A 24,508-nucleotide genomic window follows, 5' to 3' on the forward strand; every position below is an offset into this window, starting at 1 on the left:
AAACAACAGAGCCAGTGTTCCACACTCTGAGTAATTGGATTGTGCAGAGGATAAACATTTGGATTCAAATGCAATTGGTTGCCATCCTACAGGATGCATGCACCCAGCCCTTTCGACTTCAAGGATAGTCTTCTTCCTTGGATCATAGTACTTCAGGGTACAGGTTTCTGTTGACAACGATTGTTTGAGAGACTCAAGCACACACTAATGGTCCTCTTCCATACATATGGTATGTCTTTCTTTGAATGGTGATGCTTGCAGATGCTGTTGGCCAGCTACAATGGCTTTGTATTTCCCGCTATCTTCTAGCAGTGCATCAATGCACTCTCTTTTTCCCCAAGAGGTTTTTTTGAAATGCTTCAATAGGTGTTGAAACAATCCCCAGCTCCATTATTCGCTCCGACAGCTCAGTTTCTGAAAAATTGAATTCATTGCCCTTACTACGGCACCTACTGATGAATTGATCTATTGATTCCTGTGGTTGTTGCCTTTAGGGCATTAATTCCAGGTGATGAATTCTAAACTTCACTCTTACCCAAAGCTGATTTGCTCGCACCTTCCCTATCTTTGTGTATCAGTATCAGAGATACTGATTCTGTATAACCCCTCATTTTCAACTGCTATCAGCATTTTCACAGCTTGCTTCTCTGGCTCTGCAACCGATTGATCTGTGAAGCATAACTGCATTCTTTGTTTGAAAGTTTGAACATGGATAAGTTGTCAATGACCTTCCGGTTCATGCTGGGGAATTTGATATTCATCTGTCTCCTCCAAATTTAACTTCGTTCAGCTCTGTGTATGCCTTCAGCACTGTACTTATGACTTTTCTACTTGTGTTTTGAAAAATGTTTTAAATCTTGTTCGATTAACTCTGTTCCCCCTTTAAGAATTCTTTTTAATCTAGCTGCTTTGACGGAGTGCAACAGGTGCTTGACGGTGTTCTCTGTTTATGTCTTTTTCAGCACTTGGCTTGTATTTTTGTACAGCTGTTCAATAGGCAGTTTAAGGGTTTTCCTTTTTGTTTTTTTTGCTAGAGTTTATTTTTCCTCTTTGTGTTTGACTGGTTTAATGATTTTTTCAGCTTGGCTGCTTTAATGGAGACTCTGCTGTGTTCAGGGTTTCCCGCGCTTTTTTTACTACCGGACTTTTTTATTAGTTTGCATGCTTTTCGGGTTTCCCCTTTTTTAACTCTCACTCACATGGAGACTTTAGAAAATTAGTTTTTCTTTTTAAACTCTTCAAAGGCTTTTATTTTTAACCAGGATTTCTCGATCGTCGACACAATAACTGACCCGATCGCATCCCCTCAGCCACGCTTCTGTTCTATGATTCTCAGCCTTCCAATGTATGTTACATCCTTTCACTCTTTTCAGGAACTTGTTTTAAAGTTTCTTCACTTGTTGCTTCAAATTTTCTCTTCTGTTTTCTGTACTGCTTTTAAATCTCATTTGTTGTTTTATCCATGGTCTTCAAGCCTATATCTTGTCTTTTCACCACTGCTACCACCATGTCAAGTGTTTTTTGCGTTATCTTAAGCAACACAATGAGGTACATAGATTCCAGTTCCTTGAAGACCTCTATAAAGGTCTATTAACAGCTAAACTGGTATATACAATACAGAGCAAACTATATACAGAACCTTTGTCCAGGGGGTTACAGCATAGAGTGACTATAGTTTCTAGTCACATGACTACATCCTGGTACTTAGCTCATTAACATACTGAGTTCTTAAAGGGACATTGCTCTTAAAGCGATCATACGACAGTGGAAGGTACTTTAGGTCTGGATACTCTTCTTCACACAAATAGTGGAATAGACTTTAGTGTAGAACTGTTCTGGAGTTATTGAACAAATCATTGGAGAGGTTTTTCTGGACGATCAAACTAAGATGGGCTAAATGCAGTGCCTGAATTTTTGATTTTGTGCTGTGTATGTGAATGCTAATGGTTAGTTCTCCATTCCGATTGTCCCTATATGGCCCTGGCTGATAGAGGGAACTCTGAGCCTGGGAAGTCTGAGTCACAATCTGATGTGCAAACTTAATTTGCTATTATAGTGTCAAACAATGCATTTTGGTTTTAACTCCATTAGCATTGCTGGGGATTATCAGACCCATCTGCAGCTCAGAGCAGTCCTGGCTGTGACAGTGGATTTAATGTTTTCTACCTGGCTGCCTGATTTCTTGCAGATGAAGTCACTAAACCAATATCCCTACCCCCACGTCCCCATCTAGCAGCCATTTACACCTTTCCATAGTTATTGCTATACAATCCCCTTCCTTTAATAAAACATTGAGGCAAAGCTTGGGGTTACATTTTTTTCAGACTATAATGCTACGATGGATTTTGGCATTTTTGCACACATATTAGCGTACAATGCATTCATTGGAGATGGTTTGAATATATTCACTACTTCCTCTGTAGCACTCTGCTTGTGAACACCCTCAATTGTATCTGGTTGTGGAATGTCCTATAATTGTAGTGATTAATTGCTAAGAGTTTAGTGAATATTGCCAAACCAGGCACAGATTACCATTCTGCATATGGGCTGTTATATAGACTGCTGCACCATCCAGACGCAACTACTCCAGTGCCTTGCTTGCTGGCCTGCTGCGCACCCCATAAAGGTCAAATTGTTTAAAACTCTGCTGTATCTATCCTATCTTGCACTAAATCCCCGTCACCCATCACCCTAATCTTGTGGATCTACATTAGTTCACTGTCTCCACCACCAAGTTTAAAATTATATCTGTCTTGTGAAAAATAACCTTGTGCAAGTGTTGTTAATTCTCATTTTTAAGGGAGATTATAAAATCCATATTCCCCCTCATGTCATGCTGATTAGTATCCATCTGTACCAAAGTCTTGCTTCTTCTAAATAAGGACAATTTAAATTTACATAGCACTTCTAACACAGTAAAATGTCCCAAAGTGCTTCACAAGAGCAGTGTCAAACAAAAAGATATGGTTAATAAATCAACCAATCAACTATCGGGTTGCAGTCAATGCCCCATAGTGGTAAAGGGCTTCTTGTTTTCCATTTATAGATTTAATAGCAGTGATTTGTGTGTCTGTCTGCTTGTTGTGAATTAGTTTTAAAGTATGAAGTGATTATCTTCAGTTACTTCATCAATGACGTTTCCTCTGTTTGATGATCAGGAGTGGGGCTTTTCGTGATGACATCTAGTTTAGAGATACAGCACTGAAACAGGCCCTTCGGCCCACTGAGTCTGTGCTGACCATCAACCACCCATTTATACTAATGCTACACTAATTCCATATTCCTACCGCATCCCCACCTGTCCCTATATTTCCCTACAACCTACCTATACTAGGGGCAATTGCTAATGGCCAATTTGCCTACCAACCTGCAAGTCTTTGGCATGTGGGAGGAAACCGGAGCACCCGGAGGAAACCCACGCAGACACAGGGAAAACTTGCAAACTCCACACAGGCAGTACCCAGAATTTTTGCTGTTTGCTGATGATTCTACAGTGTTCATCCCCATTCACAACTCCTCCTAAAACTCCTGGACAATGTTCAGAGTCAAGCTGACAAGTAGCAAGTGACATCTGTGCCAAACAAGTGTCAGGCAATGACCATCCCTAACAAAACAAAACAAAAAAGCCCACACACTTCCTCCTAACTTTCAACAGAACCAATATTACCCTGTGTCCCACCATCCACATCTTGACAGCACTGAGGACAAATCTGCTTATTTGGCACTCCTGCCACTGGACTCAATATCCACCCACTCTTTCACTGGTGCACTGTTGTTGTAGTATGTATTATATCTACAGGATGCACTGCAAGAACTCCTCCAACTTACTTTGATAGCAACTCTCATCCTGTGATATTTACCATGAAGCAGGTGATGAGTAGCAAGGTGAAGGTAGCACCATCGTCTCCAAGGTCTCCTCAAAGTCACACATCATTCTGGTACCTCTGCCAGTTCTGATGAAAGGTCACTGACCTGAAACGTTAACTCTGCTTCTCTCTGCACAGATGCTGCCAGACCTACCGAGTATTTCCAGCACTTTCTGTTTTTATTATCAACAGTACAAGACTGCAGCAGTTCAAGCAGAGCCCACCATCACCTTCTCAGAGCAACTAGGGATGGGTGATAAATACAGCTTTGCCAGCATCACCCACATCCAAACAAACAAACCAATAAAAGATGTGCTATCGCAATACCTAAGGAATCTTTCTTAGACATTGGGCAAGTGAAGTCAAGTGATGAATGCATGCATTGGAACAAGCAATTAACTTTGTGAGCAACCAAATTGTTAAAGTTAAAGCAGAAACTTGAAAAACTGCTTGAAGGTGCATTTAAACATCATGGCAATGATCTCCTGGGCATTTCCTCTTTCTGTGAAGCCAGATCAGCAGTTGGAGGGAATGAGGAGGAAGCAGGCAAGTAAGATTAGACAAAGTGGTTCATTTTAATGAAACATTGGAGCAGACTTATTGAGCTAAATGAGCTTTTTCTTGCTGCAACCTAAGACTCTAAGAGAGGTCAAAATTGATTCTGAGATGAAAGAACAACTGAAATTCAATGCCCAGGTATGGAGCGTCTCCTGTCATTTTCATATGGTGCAATCATTGGTATACATGGTTATCAAATCAAGAAACTCTTGTTCAATATTTAATTTGTCAAATCAATGCACGGTAGCAATAATCAAAGCAAAACAGAATGTCAAATTACATTGATGGGTCAGCTGAGTGATGAGGAAAGACTGAAGAATGAGGGATTCTTGAAAAGAGGTGACTGAGAGGGGACATTATGGAAACTGTTAAAAAAGATACACAAGGTTGACCTGGAGCATTGCTGCAAGGTAAGCAACATGGATGAAGAGTTAAAACTAGTGATAGAATAATTTAGCAGCGATATGATTAGCTTCATTTCAAACAGTGATTAATACTTGGTACAATCTTTTCAGTAGGATAGTGGAGGCAAAAGCATTAGAATCACTCAGGAGGCAAATAAAGTGATCGAGGGAGAGGGATGTTAGTTTTTTAAATTCTGGATTAATTCACTGAGATGAATGGAGAGGCTTCCCTCATCTGTAGCCATCTTGTAAACAGATTTAGTGTTTGTTACATTTATCATACAATGAAGTGCATTTTGCTTTAAAAACCTTAATAGTGGAGCTATTTTTGATTTATCCACTTTTGTTCTAAATTGTTTAACTGCTAATCTTGTATCTAATTTAAATTAGTTACCATGTTAACAATGTCAGCATTCAAAATCTGGAGGGCGCCAGCCTTTCGAGTTCAAAGAAATTGCTGGAGTTTATCTGGGTGCCAGATATGGCACCAGGAATTCAAATGCAACAAACTTGCACTGTTCAGGAAGTGAGAGCAAGTTGCAATGGTCTTTAAAGGGACAAAAGCGAAAGAATGGAACGATTTTATGGACCATGATGTTCCTGGTTGATCTTACTGGGGATTCCACCTAAAACCCATATAGTCTGTTTTCCACTCTTAAAAAGATTGGGTAGTACACTTTTGAAAAAGTTTGTTAACTGTTATATGTATCTTACTGGCTGGAAAAAAAAACAACCAAATGTAAACCCTTTGCAATCTGTCACCAATTACAATATTACGGAAGATGTCTTGTGTAACACTTGCTGCAACTTTTAATTTCAATACCCCCATCATTACAGGTGTTACTATTTCCCAGCACCTGCAAGTCTCACACAGCTAGGGTGTATTCACAATAACTCCACCACTTGTATGTTTCCTTTATGGACTAAGGAAATAGCCTGGGTGTCTTTACAATTAACATAAGTTATGTGATGAGGAGTCTGTGTGCCGCACCTAATATAAGAAATAATGACTAAGATATTCTTGTCTGTACTTGTTTGAACGGGCTGAGGGGAGAAAAACAATCATACAGAACAACAAACAAGTTTAGCTTAGGGTAAAACAGAGTATAAATGCAGGGTGATTGCTAAATCAGGCATTGAAAGTAGTATTAAACATGATGTAAATACAGCTCTGGACATGTCAGCGAGGGGGAAAAATTGGAGTGTTAACACTTATGATGTCATTAACCTATCAGAGCTTCACAAAGGACAAACTAGGACAATAAACAACAATATAGACTGGAGTAGATAAATGGATGTGCTACAGGGTTACGTCTAGGAGCTCCAGCCAAATATGAGCCCCCGTAAAACTCAATGATACAGGAAAACTGTGTACAACTGCTGCATTGAAATATTACAGCATTTAAAAATACCGTCAGAGAGGGCAAGGCAGAGCTTTGTGTTTCAATGGATCAGAGTGGGGTGGGTTGAGCGGGGAATTACGAAGGGGTCCTGAATGTTCTTATGCCGGGGCTCCAAGGATTCTTAATCCAGCTCCGAACAACTGTAAGGTTAGCAGAGGCCATGTGATTGAGAGGGCAGTGGATACAATATTGGCTAAGGATAGGTGATGAATGGTTGTTTTCCATACTGCAGGGAGGTACACAGTGGAGCCCACCAGGGGTTGACATTAAGACCACTTTTTTGATACATATTCATGACCTGGACTTGGGTATAACTTCAAAATTTTCAGATGGCATGGAACTTGGAAATGTAGTATAGAATGAGGATAGTAACAGAATTCAGGAGGACATAGACAGAATTGGACAGACGTATGGCAGACGAAATGTAATGAAAGAAGTGCGAAGAGATACATTTTGGTAGGAACAATGAGATAAGACAATATGAACTAAATAGTACAACTTTAAAGGGGGTACAGGAACAGAGAAACCTAGGTGTATGTACACAAATCTTTGCCAGTGGCAGGACAAATTGTGAAGGCTGGTAATAAAAACGTATGGAATCTTTTTGGCTTTATTGATGGAGGAATAGAGTACAAAAGCAAGGAAGTTATTATAAACTTTATAAATCACTAGTTAGGCCTCAGCTGGAGTATTCTGTTAAATTCTGGGCAGCACACTGTAGAAAGGATGTCAAAGCTAAGGAGAAGCAAAAGAGTTTTACTTTAATGGTACCAGGGTTGAGCAACTTAAGTTATGTGGAGAAATTGGAGAAGTTGGTGGTGTTCTCCTTACAGCAGAAAAGGTTGAAAGGAAATGTGATAAAGATGTTCAAAATCATGAACGTTTTTGACAGAGTAAGTAGGAGAAATTGCTTCCATTGGCAGAAGGGTCAGTAACCAGAGAAGACAGATTTAAGGTGATAGACAAAAGAACCAAAGGCGTCATGAGTAAACATATTTTTACACAGTGAGTTATTGTGATTTAAAATGAACCACCTCAAAGAGTGGTAGAGGCAGATTCAATAGCAATTTTCAAAAAAGAGTTGGATAAATGCTTGAAGGGGAAAAATTTACAGGAATATGGGGAAAGAGCTGTGGTGTAGGATTAATTGGATAGCACTGCCAAAGAGCCAGCACAGTCACGATAGACCAAATGGCCTTCTTCTGTGGCAGTATGATTCTATGATTTTTGGCAGCTGAAGGCAGGGTCCAGTGTTGATAAGGGAACAAACTGTGCATTGAATGCAGCACGTTACAACCCCTATTTAATTAGTTTAGGATCTGCTCCTCAAACTATGGTTGAGGGCTTCTACAACCAATGGGCTCTGCAGGAAATAATCAGAAAGGCTAATGGAATGTTAATTTTTGTAACTAGAGGGCTAGAATATAAAGGGGAGGAAGGAAGTTTTGCTACAGATATGTAAAACCCTGGTTAGACCACATCTGGAGTATTGTGTACAGATTGGGACACACCTTGGAAAGGATATATTGGCCTGAGAAGGAAAGTAGTACAGAGTCACCAAAATGTTATCAGGGCTCTAAGAGATTATGAGGTGAGATTACCCGAACTTGCCTTGCAGTCCCTGGAATAGAGAAGGTTAAGGGTGATTTGATTGAGGTGTTCAGGGTTTTGAAAGGAATTGATAGGGTAGGTAATGAGAAACTTTTTTTCCACTGGTGGGGGAAGTCTAGGACAAGGGGCTATAACCTTCAAATCGTTGGAATCTCTTGCACAAAAAGCAGTAGATACTAGCTCAACTAAACATTTTAAATCGGAGATGGATAGATTTTTGCTGGGCAAGAGTTTAAAAGGATAGTGTTAAGGCAGGTGGATGGAATTAAGATAGAGATCAGTGATGACCTCATTGTTTGGAACAGGTTGGAGGAGCTGAATAGCCTCCTCCTGTTCTGAATAGACTGTTTAATAAGACACACCTAATAAGATTATGATTTAATCATTACGGTTGGAATGGTACTCTCATTTTATTTTAAATTCATTTAAGCTTGTTTGGACGTTTATTCGTGGTGCCCACTCCTGTTGCATGTCGGTGAAAGGCCACTCAATGCCACCTCTATTGGCCCAATTACAATAATCCAATAGTCGTGGCCAAGATAACTTTCCCTGTGGGTCGAGTGTAAAGAAACATTAACATCGATCTTTATGGAAGAGCCAATTGGCAGGAGTTCACTTGCAGATTCTCACTGACCACCGTCTGTTCAAAACGAGCTGGGAACATCTTGGCAATGACTGATCTCAGGAAGAAATAATTAACTCATTAGCTTCTCCCAGTGTCTGTACAACATGAAAAGACCGAGGGACTAAAACAGGCTGGAGATGCAATCTCACCTGCCTCTGCATTAGGAGCCAGTAAGGGTGTGAGTCCCGTGACAGATGTTTAGACGCCAGTTGTACATGATTTCAGTGGAGAGTGGCTGGGCTGGTTTTACAATGAGCCTCTCCCCTGGTGATTGCACCATGTCTGTTCCAAGCGGGCGGGGAGCGGCGCTGCTGCCGCTCCAATTGCTGTCAAAGCGGTGCAGGCGAGAGGTGTTCTCCAGTCTGGATGGTGGGTGGACCTCAGGAAGGTGCTGGAGGGCTCGGTGCTTCTTGTAGCTTTCCTTAAGCCCCCCCCCTGTCCATGTACACTGGCCGCAGTCTGGAAATTTGCTCCTTTTTCCCCGGAATTTGAGAACTTTGTCACAACGAGTTTAAACCGGGTTTAGATTAATCCGGATGTGTCTGATGGTCGGTGGGATCTCAATTAGTCAACGTTGATGGAGCTGGAGTGTTTCCTGTGAAATAGAAACCCCCTGGCCCCCAGAAACTGAGTTAAAGGGAGTGGAGGCTTCATTCGGATTAAAGCAGATATTAACATTGTTTTCCACCCCCAACAGCCGGGAGAAACTGTCCGACTTCTACCAGCAGATTCGTGCACTTTCTGATTCGGATTTAAATCATCAGTATGAGAAACTGGTCTACGGGCTGATCAAAGACAGCAAGATCCAGACCATGGAGACAGAAAAACTAGAACAGACACTCAAAAGGTAAGGGACTGTTTGTTTTCTATCAAGAAATTGATGGAAGTAATTCAATGTGTATGAAGCTTTCACATATTGTACCGTTTGTGGAATGTGAGTAGTTTTGGAATATTGAAGGGTGTGAAAGAGTGTAGTTTCATTTGGCTGGGAAATAAATCTGAATCCCCTCCCACCCTCCATCACTTGTTTAGTTATTTTTATGAACGTTGTATCTTTTCAAAACAATTGCTTTCACTTTATTCTGCTGTAGTTTGATCCAGCAGTAATGATAAATATAGACTTATCAGTTTCTACGTATTGTGGCTGTCATTAACCTGTCCAAAAGCAAAATCCCCTCTAGCCTGTTTAATACTTTGAGCCAGTTTTGGGTGCTTGCATGGTTTGCCACTAAAGTGCATGATGATTAATTGAGCCATCTTGGCAACAACTTGCATTTATATAGCGCCTTTGATGTAATAAAACACTGCAAAGGTTCCTAAACCTATTATGGTCTGATTTTTTTTTTGAAGAGAAAGCTGGAGGGAGGTTGAGAAAATGAGTGATGGATTTAGAAAGTGATGGTGCGTTTTCATTTTCTGAGCTGGTCTCCAGTTGACCTGAAAGTGCAGAAATCATAAAGTAACAGAATCCTGGAGAGTGCCACACATGGCTCAGTTTGGTTTGATGTTAAAGGGCCTTATAGCTGCGTTAATATAATCTCGATCATCTGTAACCTATAGTAAATTCTGGTTTGGAAATATGCCTGGTCCTCCTTCATTAGTTTACTGCACGACACCCAAGTGATGGTTAAAGCACATTTCCACTCGGCCTGCCATAATCCAAACAAATCCCAAGCTTCATACAGCTTCGCTGTAATACCTCCTCCAGTTTACAAAAATGGGGATGGATTTACATATAAAACTGTATGAAATTGAAATTTGACTTCATCACCTCTGTACTGGGCTGTACCTCCACATCTCAGATCTTTTTTTTAGATGTGGGAAACACTGGGACTTGATGTAATTTAAATCAAACCACAGTCTATCTTTAATATAACTTTTATGTGTTAAATAAATATTGCTACTGGAGGGTAAATAATCTTGCATAGGTGAGAGAATGCCCCTTTGCAATGGTGGCTTAAAAGGACTGTATGGAAATGTAGTTGAGAATTGGACTAAACCTTATAAGGCCATATGAATGATAAACAGTGCTCCACAGGAATAGTTTTCCCATCTTAGTAAAGCTATAGAAATGTAATCTGTAGAATTTGACTTGCCAAAGTTGAATTGTGGCGATCTGGCATATCCAGATTATTGTCTTCATGGTCGCTTGTACATATCACTGGACTTTGGACTAAATGTAAAATGTCAATTGGTGCTCTTGTTAATTGGTGTGTATTTGAAGCTGTGGGTGTTCTGATTGAAGATTTATGTACTAGTAAAGCAACAGTTCTTTCCAAGCTTCCAGGCCAACAACTGAATGTATCCATTAAGATGTGTACATCTTCAGTTGTTGTTAGTCGATCTCTATATAACAATTTTGGATCTATCCACCAAAGAGGCAGCAGCACCAAGAATTTGTTTTTGTTGATGAGATGAATGTCAGTGGTAAGGGCAGCATTTGTTGCCCATCCCTAATTACCCTTGAGAAGGTGGTGAGTCCTTTCCAAACCTGAGCCTACAAAATTCAACTAGGACGAATCAGAGTAAGAAATACAAGGACAATTTGCATTAAGTTGCCTGGGCTTCATGGGATTGCATTGGCCCAGAGACCATAGCTTCAACACCTCTTATGTATATGTTGATATCCAGGCCGTTTTCTTAATATAAAATCTAAATTAGAATCACTTCTGGAGTGAAATAGAAACGTGTGTTTTCTTGGAAATGTGAACTTTTTTGGTTTTCCAACTGTTTCTTTCCATCTGAATGGTCATTTTATGACCATAAGTTACACTTGTCCTGTTAGAAGAATAGTATTGAGTTGAGAAGCCTTGTCACACTTACTTAATTAGTCTTCAATTCAAAGATTGAGGGTGAAATAATTATCATAGCCTTTAAGACTGACACCAAACTGTTCAGTATCTTTTTACTTTAATCACTTTCATTGAAACTGGTGTGTGGCTTTGCACTGTTCCTTCAAGGACAAAGTAACCTTTTAAATCTTACGAAAAGGATGAAAGCTACAAATGGCCATGTAAAGGTCATCCACAGGGATCTTTTATAAGAAAAGCATTGAAGCCAAGCCAGCAACTGGACACGAGCTTACAATACCTGATTGATTGCAATTTACATGTGTATATCCCACAATGTAACACAAATCCAATTCACCTAAAATGATCCACAGTTGTACTTCTGAGGTTCACTGCACCCTGTTAGTAATAAGACTACAAATTTACAGGTGTAAATTTCTTGAAATAAGAACAAAGAACAGCACAGGAACAGGCCACTCGGCCCTCCAAGCTTGTGCCGGCCGATCTTGATGCCTGCCGAAACTAACACCTTCTGCACATCCAGGGCCCATATCCCTCTATTCCCTTCCTATTCATATATTTGTCAAGATGTCTCTTAAACGTCGCTATCGTATCTGCTTCCACCACCTTCCCTGGCAGCAAGTTTCAGGCACTCACCACCCTCTGTGTTTATAAAAAAAAACTTGCCTCGCACATCCCCTCTAAACTTTGCCCCTCGCACCTTAAACCTATGTCCCCTAGTAACTGACTCTTCCACCCTGGGAAAAAGCTTCTGACTATCCACTCTGTCCATGCTGCTCAAAACTTGTGTAAAAATATTAGTCTGATCAATACCAAAATGATGCCCAAAGTATGTGATTTTTTTTTTTACACCAGTATGGAAAAGACTCCAGATTAATGATTTGTGGTTTAACTTTTGCAACTTTGACTCCAGAGGATTCAACTTTCTGTACTATTTTTAGTGTACTGTTTATGGTGTTCCTTTTAAGTTCTTGTAATATTTTATTTCAGTTTTTATTTGAAATTGGTTGAAAAGCACATCAAAATTAAGCAAGTGATAATTTGAAGGAAAGATGTTAAATAGCATGCTTCAATAGAATAGAAAATCAAATTACTGATTCGAGGAGGAATCCGTGACTGCCTCTGTGTCATTTCAGCAGCCAGTTTTAATGATGATTATCCTTCTGACAATGTGTGAATCACCTCTTCACAATTCTGTTTTGTAATTAAAAGTTATTTAGAGTTTAAAGGAATTCAACAACCCTAAGAAATAAGAGCAGGAGGAGCCCATATAGCCCCTTGAGTGTTCTGGCTGAACTTTTACATCAACTTCACACTCCTGCAATATTCCCATATCCCTTAATTCCCTCAGTGCACAAAAATCTATCAGCCTCGGTCTTGAATATATTCAACGACTAAGCATCCACAGCCCCCAGGGTAGAAATTTCCAAAGTTACACAACCCTCTGAGTGAAGAAATTTCTCCTCATTTCACTCCTTAAAAACACTTTATCCTGACACTCTCAACCTGAGGTTCCCTGGCTGGAGAGTCTAGAACTTAGCTCTCCAGCCACAGAAAACATCCTCTCAGTATCTACCCTATCAAGCCCTCTTAAGAATTTTTTTTGTACGGTTCAATGAGATTATCTCTCGTTTTTCTAAATGCTAGAGAATGTATGCCTGTTTTACTCAATCTCTACTCATAGGACCAACCCTTTCATCCCAGGAATCAATCTAGTGAACCTTCATTGCTCCACCTCTAAAGCACATATATCTTCCTTGAGTAAGGAGACCAAAACTGTAGACGGTTCTCCAAGTGTGGTCTCACCAAAGTCCTATATAATTGCAGAAACACTTTTTTACTCTGGTACTGCAGTCTCCTTGCAATAAAGACAAACATACCATTTTGCCTTCTTAATTGCTTGCTGTACCTGCAAGTTTACTTCCTGCGACTTGTGTACAAGACCCCCAAATTTCTCTGAATACCAACATTTACTAGTCTCTCATTTTAAAAATAATCTGCTTTTCCATTCTTCCTATTGAAGTGGATAATTTCACATTCCTCTACATTATATTCCATCTGCCACTTTCTTGTCTAATCACTTAACCAGTCTATATCCCTTTGCAGTCTCTAACTCCTTCACACAACTTCCTTTCCCACTTGGCTTTTTATCATCAGAAAACTTGGGTCCTGTTAAGACATGACGCTGCTTATATTTGAATGTTACAAAAATAAATTTGACATTTAAGATTCTTTAATGGCTTCGCTGCCCCGTTTTTTATATTTAATTTTGAAAAGGGCCTATTGCCAGGTGACCAAGGGTCCAGACAGTAGACCCTTTTAATATGGAAATCAAGTTTCTATGACATAAATTGGACCCCGATTGTCATTTTAGGTAGGAACTGATCAGAGCCTACACAATGCAGGCTTCAACCCGACCCATGGGTGAGGGAAGACACAAAGCCCAGTGACGGTGAGTCTTGAATGATATTTCTGGGCCCTAGAGGAACAGGAGAGCACCTCCAGGGCCCACAAAGATGATCTGGGTGACACAGCCACGGGATCTCCACCTTAGACAATCCCAACTTTTCCCACCCATCCTAAAATCAAAATAGACTCCATTGTTCCAGGGTAGACTTTTTTTTTTTAATAATGAAAGCAGCTGGAAAATAGTTTCTAGGATCTCTAACTAGGGGGCAGTAGCTGGTAGCTGTGCTGGCAAATGAGAAGGTCGAAGGTCGGATAGCTGAGGTGCAGTTGGTTGGGAGTGAGTTGTGGAAAGCTGGTGAGGGAACAGATCCACGTGCTGTTTTGAGAGCTGATTATATTAGTTAATTGCTAACCAGCATTGTGTTTTTTTTATTCTATTATGTTGGAATAAATTGAACTGAAGAAAGATGAAGTCTGCCGTAGCTAATACTTTGGTCTCGTATTGACTAAAATAAAATCGTTTGGCTTTGGCCTCATCTCGGTATAGTGTTATTCAGCTGGCCTTTTGAAAGACTGGGAAGGTGCATGTGAGTTTACAGTATAAAGTTTGTGTAATTAGGAGCTTCATTGTTGCGATCTCCTGTGCTACACTATCTTATGACTATATATTGGGAAATAAAGGTAAACTCCCGATTTGTAGCATATGTGGAATCCACGTACAAGACAGCCCAGTGACACCAAAGCCAAGAGAATATCTAGAGCCAAGCTGAGATTTGTGTCTGTTATCTCAGATATCAAACTTTAATGTCTATATTCTTGTCACCAACCCGATGAGATATTCCAAGAAAAAGGGTGTAACCAACAGCAGCATGTGGTGCATCACCCTCCTCTGGGTGGAGGCATCATGATTACTTCATGAAAGCATTTACTCTGGTGCTTCGAGTGTAGCAGGTTGTTGCATCAGTATTATGCACTGGGAGAGTGGAGATCTCCAGTTGACACCTATGTTCCATCAAGCCTTGCATTAATTTTATGTTAAGCTTAAAAGTTTAATCAACATAATGTCACATTAGTGCTTTATAACCTCACAAGGTCACAATGAAATGATGAAAAGTTCTCTTTATGGGAATGCACTAGGTGATATTTTGGTGCGTTTCCCTGGCTAACAGTTAACCTTTTCATACAGATGACCAAGCCAGCTTTTTCACCCAAATATAACTTCCGGAAGCTGCTTTAGTCTTTTTGAAATGCTATTTAACAGAGGCGAGCAGTTAATTTTAACCTACCAGTAAATAACTGCACAAACTACTTAATTTATCTTGTAGGACGGAGGCAATGGCGAATGATCGGCTGGCTGAAATGGAAGATGATGTGCAACAGCAGGCTACAAGACTTGAGCAGAAAATTCGAGTAGAGGTGAGATCGAAGTGTAGGCATTGATATGAATTCTTTGCCATTGTGTAATTGTTGGGGTAATTATTAATCATTTACAACTCTGCATTCCTCAAACACTCCAAGTGGAAAATGTGCAGGAATGTTATTACATAAACTTCTCTCTGGACTCCAATTAAATCGCATTCCTTTTTAACCCTTGGGATGGCAGGAGAATTGCTCCAAGAAAATAGTGCAGTGCACATTATAATGGTCTTTTTGCCAGTTTTTTGGCTCAATTGGTTGCACGGACATCGGGCACCCTATACCACCTCACTCCAGTGACCATTATTCCTGCAGAATCCTAAACAGTGAGCGTCATTGGCTGCTTGACCATGAAGGGAATCACTGATTAGCCTGATGCTGTCCTCACCCAACACCCACATGCAGACTTTCTAATGGGAATTATTTGGGACGCCTTCCTGCATTTAAGACTCTATACAAATCGAATCATAGGCCCTGATGCTTTTGGGGCTGTGCGTTTGGGACGGGGGGGGGGGGAAGAGTTGGGGAAAGAGAGGGCAGGATATCTGAAAGTATGGGCTTCCCGAATGTCCTGCAATTTTTAGCTGCAGGCTGCCTTTTACATTTTCCTCCAGGTGTCCCAGCCTGTTCGATGGGCTGGTCACTTGATGAGCAGGGAAGTCTTGAGCAGCAGGACACATCAGGAGCAGGTAGGGAGATATGTGTTGGGGGGGTTCTAATGGGGTGTGGGGGGGAAGTAGAAGAGATTTATTTATTTATTTTACTTTATTTAGAGATACAGCACTGAAACAGGCCCTTCGGCCCACCGAGTCTATGCCGACCATCAACCACCCATTTATACTAATACTACACTAATCCCATATTCCTACCACATCCCCACCTTCCCTATATTCCCCTACCACTTACCTATACTAGGGACAATTTATAATGGCCAATTTACCTATCAACCTGCAAGACTTTGGCTGTGGGAGGAAACCGGAGCACCAGGCAAAAACCCACGTGGTCACAGGGAGAACTTGCAAACTCCACACAGGCAGTACCCAGAATTGAACCCGGGTCACTGGAGCTATGAGGCTGCGGTGCTAACCACTGTGCCACCCCAAGATTACGGGGCTTCAGTGGGAGGAGATCATGGAGATGGGGGGAAACACAGATCACAGGGTCAGGAGGGGGAAGGTTACTGGGGCAGCATGTTGGGCCACAAGCAATGCTGTAAAGGCACTTGGCTAATGGATGTAGTCTTTCTCACCTCCCTTCACCTGCCAAATTTCCTGAGGCCTGGGAAATGCAACTGACGTGACTTAAAAATGAAATGTTAAAATGGAATGGTGCAGCCTCCTCAAAGGTTTGACCAACTGACCAGCCTCCATTTTAAAAAATGGAAGTGGGAGGGTTTTGAGGTTTCGAGTCGGGTTTGAGACTTTAAAAAAAAAAATTAAATTCTCATCCGACCCAAATCCATCCATTTTTGGGGGGTTAAAATTACTTCCACTGATTCATATTGCACTGAAGGAGGCCATTCAGCCCAATGTGCCTGTCTGCTGCTGTTTCAAGGTCGTGTTGTTGGCTAGTGATTGGGAATGGGAAACCTGGCTGATTCCTTTAGCCTGTGTGCGGGGGAGGTTGATTGTAGTTTCAGACCAGCAATTGAACACTGGACTTGTCTTAGGCTTTGCCGACTGAGCCGCTGGTGTGGGAGGGTGGTCCCCACGATATTTTCAATCACTCAGCAGAAATATTCACTTCTTGCACATCTCTTTGTAATATGTTAGAAATTGATTGAGTAGAAGTGCATCTTGTGGTCTCCAAGATTACTGGCCTGTAGCATTCACAGGTTATAGATAGAAGGCAGTGAGCAGATTTCTACTACAACACTAGTTTGTGGGGTGAATGGGAATGTTCTATTCCCATCTGTGGGTGTCTAGCCTGGACTGACGGGCTGAAAGTTCTCTCAAGTGAACTATTTTTGTGAAGTTTTGCTCTACACAAATTTATCATTCACACTGCTGACTGTCTGTCTTTTGAAGAAAATTAAGCATTGTTTCCACACACTTAACCGGTTTATTCTTAACAAGTGAACCTTGAGTTTGAAGTGGTTACAGTAGGTATGTTGGTTATAAAGTTAAAATTTTACATAAATTTCTTGAGTGAAAACTAAAGCATAGCTTACCACTAGATTCTGGTGATTCTACAATCCGCAAAGGTAAATTTTAATTGATATGAACATATGGACAATGACTGGGGAAAAGACCCTTTGACAATCCAGCTTGTCCCACTCAATTGTGAGACATTGTACACCGCAATATATACTCTTCCTGATCCCTCTCAAACAATTGTGCCTTCTAATTTTCCAAAGTGAAAGTAAGGGAGAGGGGTTTGGGTTGTGTCTTATTCCCTTGTATATTCACTCTACCCTGGCACTGCTTTATATGTAATTAATGATATAGTTCATCAAAAGATACAACTGTGATTACTCAAACTGGCTCTGTAACGTAGAGGGAACCAGCTGGCTGGCATTATGCTGACGTTTACTTTGAATCCTGGTATGGACGGAGCTGCCTGTTTTTTTTTTTTAATGCTTGCTAACCACAGTGCAAAAGAGAATGGACCTCTTGTTTTTCCAATTGTGGCATCAGCAGATTCTGATCATTACACCACTTGGCGTATAAGGATAGATGGTGATAGAAAGCAGGAAAGAAAGGGGCGGTGTATGGAGACGACTGCATTGCTTCTGACAGTTGCTACAGGGTGTAAATGGAGAAACAACAAACCCAGTTTTGTTGTCACTCTGGGAAATAATTTCATCTACGTAAAAGCATTACTGAATTTTTTGACAGATTTTACTCAAGTATTTTGGGGAGGTTTGGGCAGTTCAATAGCAACACTCACTTCCATTCCCGTAGGTGAGCCTTCACTCCATATCCGAGTGCTTTCAGTTGCTCAGGTACGTAGAAACTGTAGTGTGCCCAGGATTGAATGGAGAATCATGTCTCTTTGTATTTTGGCTTAAGGGTTTCCTCACATGATCTGCCCTGACTTTGGAAGGTGGCAGAATAACAGTACACTGGATCATGATTAAAATGCCACACCAATCTATTACAACGTAAAAGAATAGTGAAGAGTAATACATTTATTGAAGTTTAAATGTGCCTAGCTCCTTGAATAAGTAGAATATAACAACATTAATGTTAAACTATGTACTTTTGTGTGGCTGTTTATCTTTTTCTATTTGGCCTGACTTCAGAATCTACCAATACATTCTAGAAAATTAATGGGACCAAGCAGATTTAAATAACTGGCTGTTCAACTCAAAGGCTGGGATTTTGTGTGGCCCCAAGTGTGGTCGGAGGTGGGTGGGGGTCACTGAGTATCACCAAGGGGTGGAGGAGATGGTGGCAGAGGGCCTGTTGCCTCCCTGTCGCCAAGTGATCTTCCCAGGGCGGGATAGGCTGACAATGGCATTCCTGCCCAGAGGCTAAATGAGGTCCTTAAGTGGCCAACTAAAGACCTCTTCCAGCCACCTAGTAAAATGAGGCACCCTCCAGCGGGCTTGTGAGGGCAGGTGGGGTCCCTCCTCCGTGGGCAATCTGTGGCTCACGGAGGACCCCTCTCTTTCCCCCTGGACACCATGCCTTGCCAGGGCCTTCTGGACTGGCCCTGGTGACCCTGCCTCACTCACCTCTTGACTGCAGTTGTAGCACTGGGCCTGGGTCCGAGGCCTCTGCAGTACCGCTGGTGGGTACTGCTGAGCTGGCACCCCACTGGCCGCCAGTTCTTAGAGGCGGGACCCCTGTCTCTAAAGTGATGGGGATCCCGGCTTGTGAAACTTTGTTTTAAAAAGACTGGCGGATGGTTCCGGATGTGGGGGGCACGAAAAGGCAGGCGGGCTTTCCCCCACCTTTTAGGCCCAGTGCTGGGAGTCCTGCCCCCCACGCAATCCAGCCCAAAGTAACTGCCATTGAACCAATCTGAGATGTTTATATTTTAAGTGAAGGGTATGGCTTCTCCTTCAGAGACAAGATTAAGATAAAATTGAGAAAATGCTGGAAACCTGCAGCAGGTCAGGCAACATCTGAGGAGAGAGAAACTGAGTTAAGACAATATGATGGTTTGTTTCAACTTCGGCTTCAAAACTAAATTGCGATGTTGATTTATAGCCCTTAGTGGACCAAGTTGGAATTGAACAAGTCGAGCCCACATTAAACCTTGGACAAACATGCTGCTTTTACTGTTCACCTGTTTAGGAGGTGGGAAGAGGAGATGGAAATGAATCTCAAGCATGCATTGTCCTTTAATGAAACTGAGCCTTGCAGCTACTCCAGTTTGAAGAGACTGTTATATTGCTTCAGTCGCTGAATAGGTTGTTCTTTATTGTCGTTGACTAGCGTAGTGTGCTGAAAACAGGTCTTTTGATAACAAAGATTGCTTGTTCACTCCTTGATGAACAAAAGCCCACTGTTTGAGCTTCATCTCTTTCAGGAGCAGTCAAAATTTGAGGCGAAAGTAGCAGAAATGCAGAAGCGACACGAAACTGAGGTAACGGATCTACAGGCAGTCGTTGACCGAATGAAAAAGGTACTTAAAACTGTCACGTTCCAAAGAATTTTGTTAGATTATCAATTGGTCTTATTTTGTTCCTTTATGAGCCGAATTTTTCAATACAATGTAGTCATTAACCAATACAAATTTTTTTTTTAAATTCACTTTCATTTAAAAAAAAACTTAACCAAAAATAGTGGGCTGAATTTTAAATCCTAGTGGGATTGGGCTCCGAGGCAGGTGGGCCTGGAATTTCACGCCATCAGCCACAATGCAGAACTCACGCCAATTTTTAAAATGGCCAGGGCTGGATCTGGAATGGCTACCAATTAAATCCCAGTTGGAGCGGTAAGGGGCCTTTTTTTTTTTTAGCCAGCATGTGGGCTCGGCACAACAACCGAAACCTGGCCTGTGCAACAAGGCACCCTCACAGCAGGAGTGGGGGGAGGGCCACACTTAATCCTGCAACGGTTCCCATTGGGCTCCAGTGCGGCTTCTGGCTGTCCTCTGGAGGGGTTGCCCTGCCATTTTAAATGTTTAAAACTACCTGACCTTCTCTTCAGAGGATGTCTCCATTTTTAGGCTCTAACTCTTGCAGGAGGAATTAGCAGCTCCTACCTCCAGTCAACGGGGCTGCCGGTAAGTCACTGCATGGAGGGCCTCCCATTGACCTCCAGCCTTGTGAATCTGCCCGCTGTCCTGAATTTTGGCTGATGGATGAAAGCCAGCTCCCTGGCCGTTAATTGTCCTGATGTTTTCAAAATAGCCGTGGGAGTGTCAGGCCCACACAGTGTGGGATTGGGACCTGAAATTTGTCCTGACTCCAGAATAAAAATTGAGCCCAGTATCTGAGAAGTAGCAATAAGACAAAAGGGAGGGAACAATCTTTCTGAACTGCCTGATCTGATTTTATATCAAAATTACTAACCAGCAATAAGTTATCCCATTTTATATTTTAAACAAAATTGGCAAGTCAGCATACTTCAGTGCTATCTTTCACTCTGACAGTAATTTACAACCTCTAGAAGACCCATTTAAAAAGACAAAGGAAGATTCTGGAATCCATACAAACTACATTGTAATGAAGTTAAAGTTTGGTCTGTTTGAGCATTCCTGGCTAGTCCAATTTTTTTTTTTACTGCTGGCAATGTATAAATTTCTAAAATGCCAACAATGAGTGTCTTCATCTTCCAAGTATTACAGCTCCAAAACTGAACCACAAAGAGGAGCTTGACAAAAATTGCTTTGGTCATGCCAACTATTAAATTATAAATTGTTGCATGGAATTTTACAAGATAGAAACAGGCCATTCAGACCAAAAGGTCTACACTGGTATTTATGTTCCACATGAACCTTATCCAACCTTACTTCATCTCACCCTATCAATAGTTAGTCTCTGTCAAATTAAAACAAATTCTGTTGTGATTGGGCAGCTGCATTTGTGCAAATTTTGTAGAGAACTTAATTTAAAGCTCAATATTCTATTAATTCATTTATTTCAGTACAATGTCTTTCATAATCACATAGCAAGGTCTTGAATCAGTCACTTATGCAACTACAAGTACACAAAGGCCTTTTCTACGTTCTGTGTTAGTGATGCATAGTTGATTTGCAAGTGAGAACAAACTGCTTGGCTTATTGACTTACTGTTTCTAGAATGTGTACAATTAGGACTCACTTCCCGACTTAACTAATCCTGAGGAAGTGAGTAGCTACAGCTCAAACTTCCATTGTTATAAAACAGCAATTTTTCCTCTCCTGCTCCCTATGACTGCACAATAGCAATCTAACATTTCAATTCATTACTCAACCCTGACCTGTTACATTTTTATATTTTTGATTTGATGATACAGCACTGAAACAGGCCCTTCGGCCCACTGAGTCTGTGCCGACCATTAACCACCCATTTATACTAATCCTACACTAATCCCATATTCCTACCACATCCTCACCTGTTCCTATATTCCCCTACCACCTACCTATACTAGGGGCAATTTATAATGGCCAATTTACCTATCAACCTGCAAGTCACCCGGAGGAAACTCATGCAGACACAGGGAGAACTTGCAAACTCCACACAGGCAGTACCCAGAATTGAACCCGGGTCGCTGGAGCTGTGAGGCTGCAGTGCTAACCTCTGTGCCACCCCTATTTTTGCAGATGATCTTTCCATATCTGAAAAGAAACTTTTATCAATCACTACATAAGAAATAGGAATAGGCCATTCATCCTCTCAAACCTGCTCTGCCATTTAATAAGATCATGGTTGATCTGATTGTGGCCTTAACTCCACTTTCCTGCCTCCCCCCCCCCCCCCCCCCCCAAAAATAACCCTTGACTCCCTTCTAGATGAAAAATCTGTCGAACTCGACCTTGAATATGTTCAATGACCCAGCCTTCACTGCTCTCTGGGAAAGAGAATTCCGAAGAGTAACAACCCTCAATGAAGAAATTCCTCCTCATCTCCATCTTCAAAGGGAGACCACTTATTCTGAAACTTTGTGCCCCTAATTCTTGATAGAAGTTTCAATAGGATCTCCACTTGTTGTTCTAAACTCCAATGAGTATAGGTCTAATCTCCTCAACCAGTCTTCATAAGACAACACCTTCATCTCAGGAATCAGCCTAGTGAACCTTCTTTGAACTGCTTCCAATGCAAGTATATCCCTCCTTCAGTAAGGAGACCAAAACTGTACACAGTACTCAAGGTGCTGTCTCACCAATGCCCTGTACAGTTGTAGCAGGACTTTTATACTCCATTCCCCCTTGCAATAAAGGCCAACACTCCATTTGCCTTCCTAATTACTTGCTGTACCTCTATGCAACCATTTTGTGATTCATGTACAAGAACACCCAGATCCCTCTGTACAGTGGCATTCTGAGGTGTCTCTCCAAGTAAATATTCCTATCAAAGTGGACAAGCTCATGTTTTCCCACACTATACTCCATCTGCCACATTTTTGCCCACTCACTTAAGCTATCTCTTTGCAGGCACTTTGTATCCTCCCCCCAACTTGCTTTCCTGCCTATCTTTGTATCGTCCACAAATTTGGCTACACTCCGTCCCCTCTGCTGATCATAAATAGTTGAGGCTCCAGCACTGATCCCTGTAACGCTCCTAGTTGCAGTTTGCCAAGTTGAAAATGCCCCATTTATTCTGATTCTCTGTTTCCTACTAGCATGGATAGAGGGTTGGCTAAATAATATATTGCCAACACCCATGAGCTCTTGTGTGGTAACCTTTAATGTCACCTTATCGAATGCTTTTTGGAAATTCTAATATGCTACATCTACTGTTTTCCTTTTATCCACCCTGTTACATTCTCCAAGGACTCTGACAAATTTATTAAACACAATTTCCCTTTCATAAAACCATGCTGACTCTGCCCGATTGCATCATGATTTTCTAAATGTTCTGCTGCTACTACCTTAATGGATTCTAGCATTTTCCCAATGACAGTTATTGGGCTAGCTGGTCTATAGTTTCATGCTGTTGCCACCCCCTGCCTTTTTTAGTAGAGAAAAGCCTTAGCTGGAATATTTGGGTTCAATTCTGGGCACTGCACCTTAGTAAGGTGCAAAGGACATTTACTAGAATGATATTTGGGGTTGAGGGACTTCAATTATGTGAAGAGATAGAGAGCTGCAGTTGTTCTCCTTTGAAGTAGAGAAGGTGAAGAGGAGATTTGATAGAGGTGCTCAAAATTCTGAGGGGGTTCGATATAGTAAATGAGGAGAACTTGTTAAACTGGCAGGAGGGTCGGTAACCAGATGACTGAATTAAAATAATTTTCAAAAAAGCCAGGGTGGAGATGAGAATTTTTCTTTTACTCCGCCTGTTACCTGGAATGCAATGCTTGAAAAGGTGGAAGCAGATTCAATAGTAACTTTCAGAAGGGATTTGGATATCTAATTGAAGGAGGGGAAAATTGCAGGGCTATGGGGAAAGAGCAGGGGAGTGAAACCATTTGGACAGCTCCTTCAAAGAGCCAGCACTGATATCTTGGACTGAATGGCTTCCTATGCTGGATGATTCGAACCTTCCATGACCTCTGATATCCCAGAGTAAAAGCACGGAGTGGAGATACGTAAAAGCCCAATAGTCTAATTGTATTTAAGCTGTAATATTTTGTAGCTAGCTGTGTAACATTGTGGAATCTTTAACTTGACAGACTTTAGTGTATAATTGATACTATCATTACTGTGTTTCTCCAGCTTAATGAAGAGCTGTGGAATTCTAATTCCAAAGGGGACATCTCTGCGCTGAAACAACAGTTGGATGAATTGACTCAGGTATGTGTGTGCATTTGCCTTCTGTTGCAACTATTATTGATTTATTTTTATAAAGCTAGTAGAATCCAAACAATGATCTCTTTCATTTCTGTAGCATTGTCATCTCCTGAGCAGATGGAAATTAAAGATTTGTTCACACCTTGTTGTGGCTGTATTGATAGTCTGTTGTCTTGGTGACCTCTGGATTTCTAAAATTCTTTGCTTCTGAGGAAACTTGAGTGATACATGGTGGAAGAATGCATAAGTGTGTTTTGAGATTAGTCTATTGTTGCAGTCCTTGAAGGAGCTATTTCACACTACAAAAAAAAACAATATTTGTTCAGAGCAAATACGCAGAGCTTGTTCTTGGCAGAGAACTGAAATAAACAGACAATCCAAAATAAACTTGGCTTATCCCACTTCACATTAGCAGTGAGGCTTAATGGATGAGCTATTCAAAATTTGTAGTACATTTGGTGACGTTATCAGTCGGGAGATGGGGAGAATCATTTATACGCAGCAATTTATGATCTAGAAGGTACTACCTGAAAGGTTGAGGAAACAGATTCATTAGTAACTTGCAAAGAGGAATTGG

General features: G+C 41.2%; 1 protein-coding gene across 3 annotated transcripts in view; it reads left to right on the forward strand.

Moving 5' to 3' along the window:
- The window catches only part of rasef2 (RAS and EF-hand domain containing 2), an 80,442-nt gene that overhangs the window by 26,430 nt on the left and 29,504 nt on the right, over positions 1-24,508 (forward strand). The window contains exons 1-5 of one of the 3 annotated variants that reach the window (XM_068017755.1): positions 8,567-8,645; positions 9,165-9,314; positions 15,012-15,102; positions 19,582-19,677; positions 23,857-23,934. In XM_068017755.1, coding sequence (XP_067873856.1) covers positions 9,280-9,314; positions 15,012-15,102; positions 19,582-19,677; positions 23,857-23,934 — 300 coding nt within the window. In that variant the 5' untranslated portion in view covers positions 8,567-8,645; positions 9,165-9,279. Of the gene's footprint in view, positions 1-8,566; positions 8,646-9,164; positions 9,315-13,649; positions 13,730-15,011; positions 15,103-19,581; positions 19,678-23,856; positions 23,935-24,508 lie in introns of those variants that run through there. The other 2 variants (XM_068017753.1, XM_068017756.1) reach the window with 2 other exon arrangements.

This window comes from Heterodontus francisci, chromosome 38 (genome assembly GCF_036365525.1).
Source record: "Heterodontus francisci isolate sHetFra1 chromosome 38, sHetFra1.hap1, whole genome shotgun sequence".
Lineage (NCBI taxonomy): Eukaryota > Metazoa > Chordata > Chondrichthyes > Heterodontiformes > Heterodontidae > Heterodontus > Heterodontus francisci.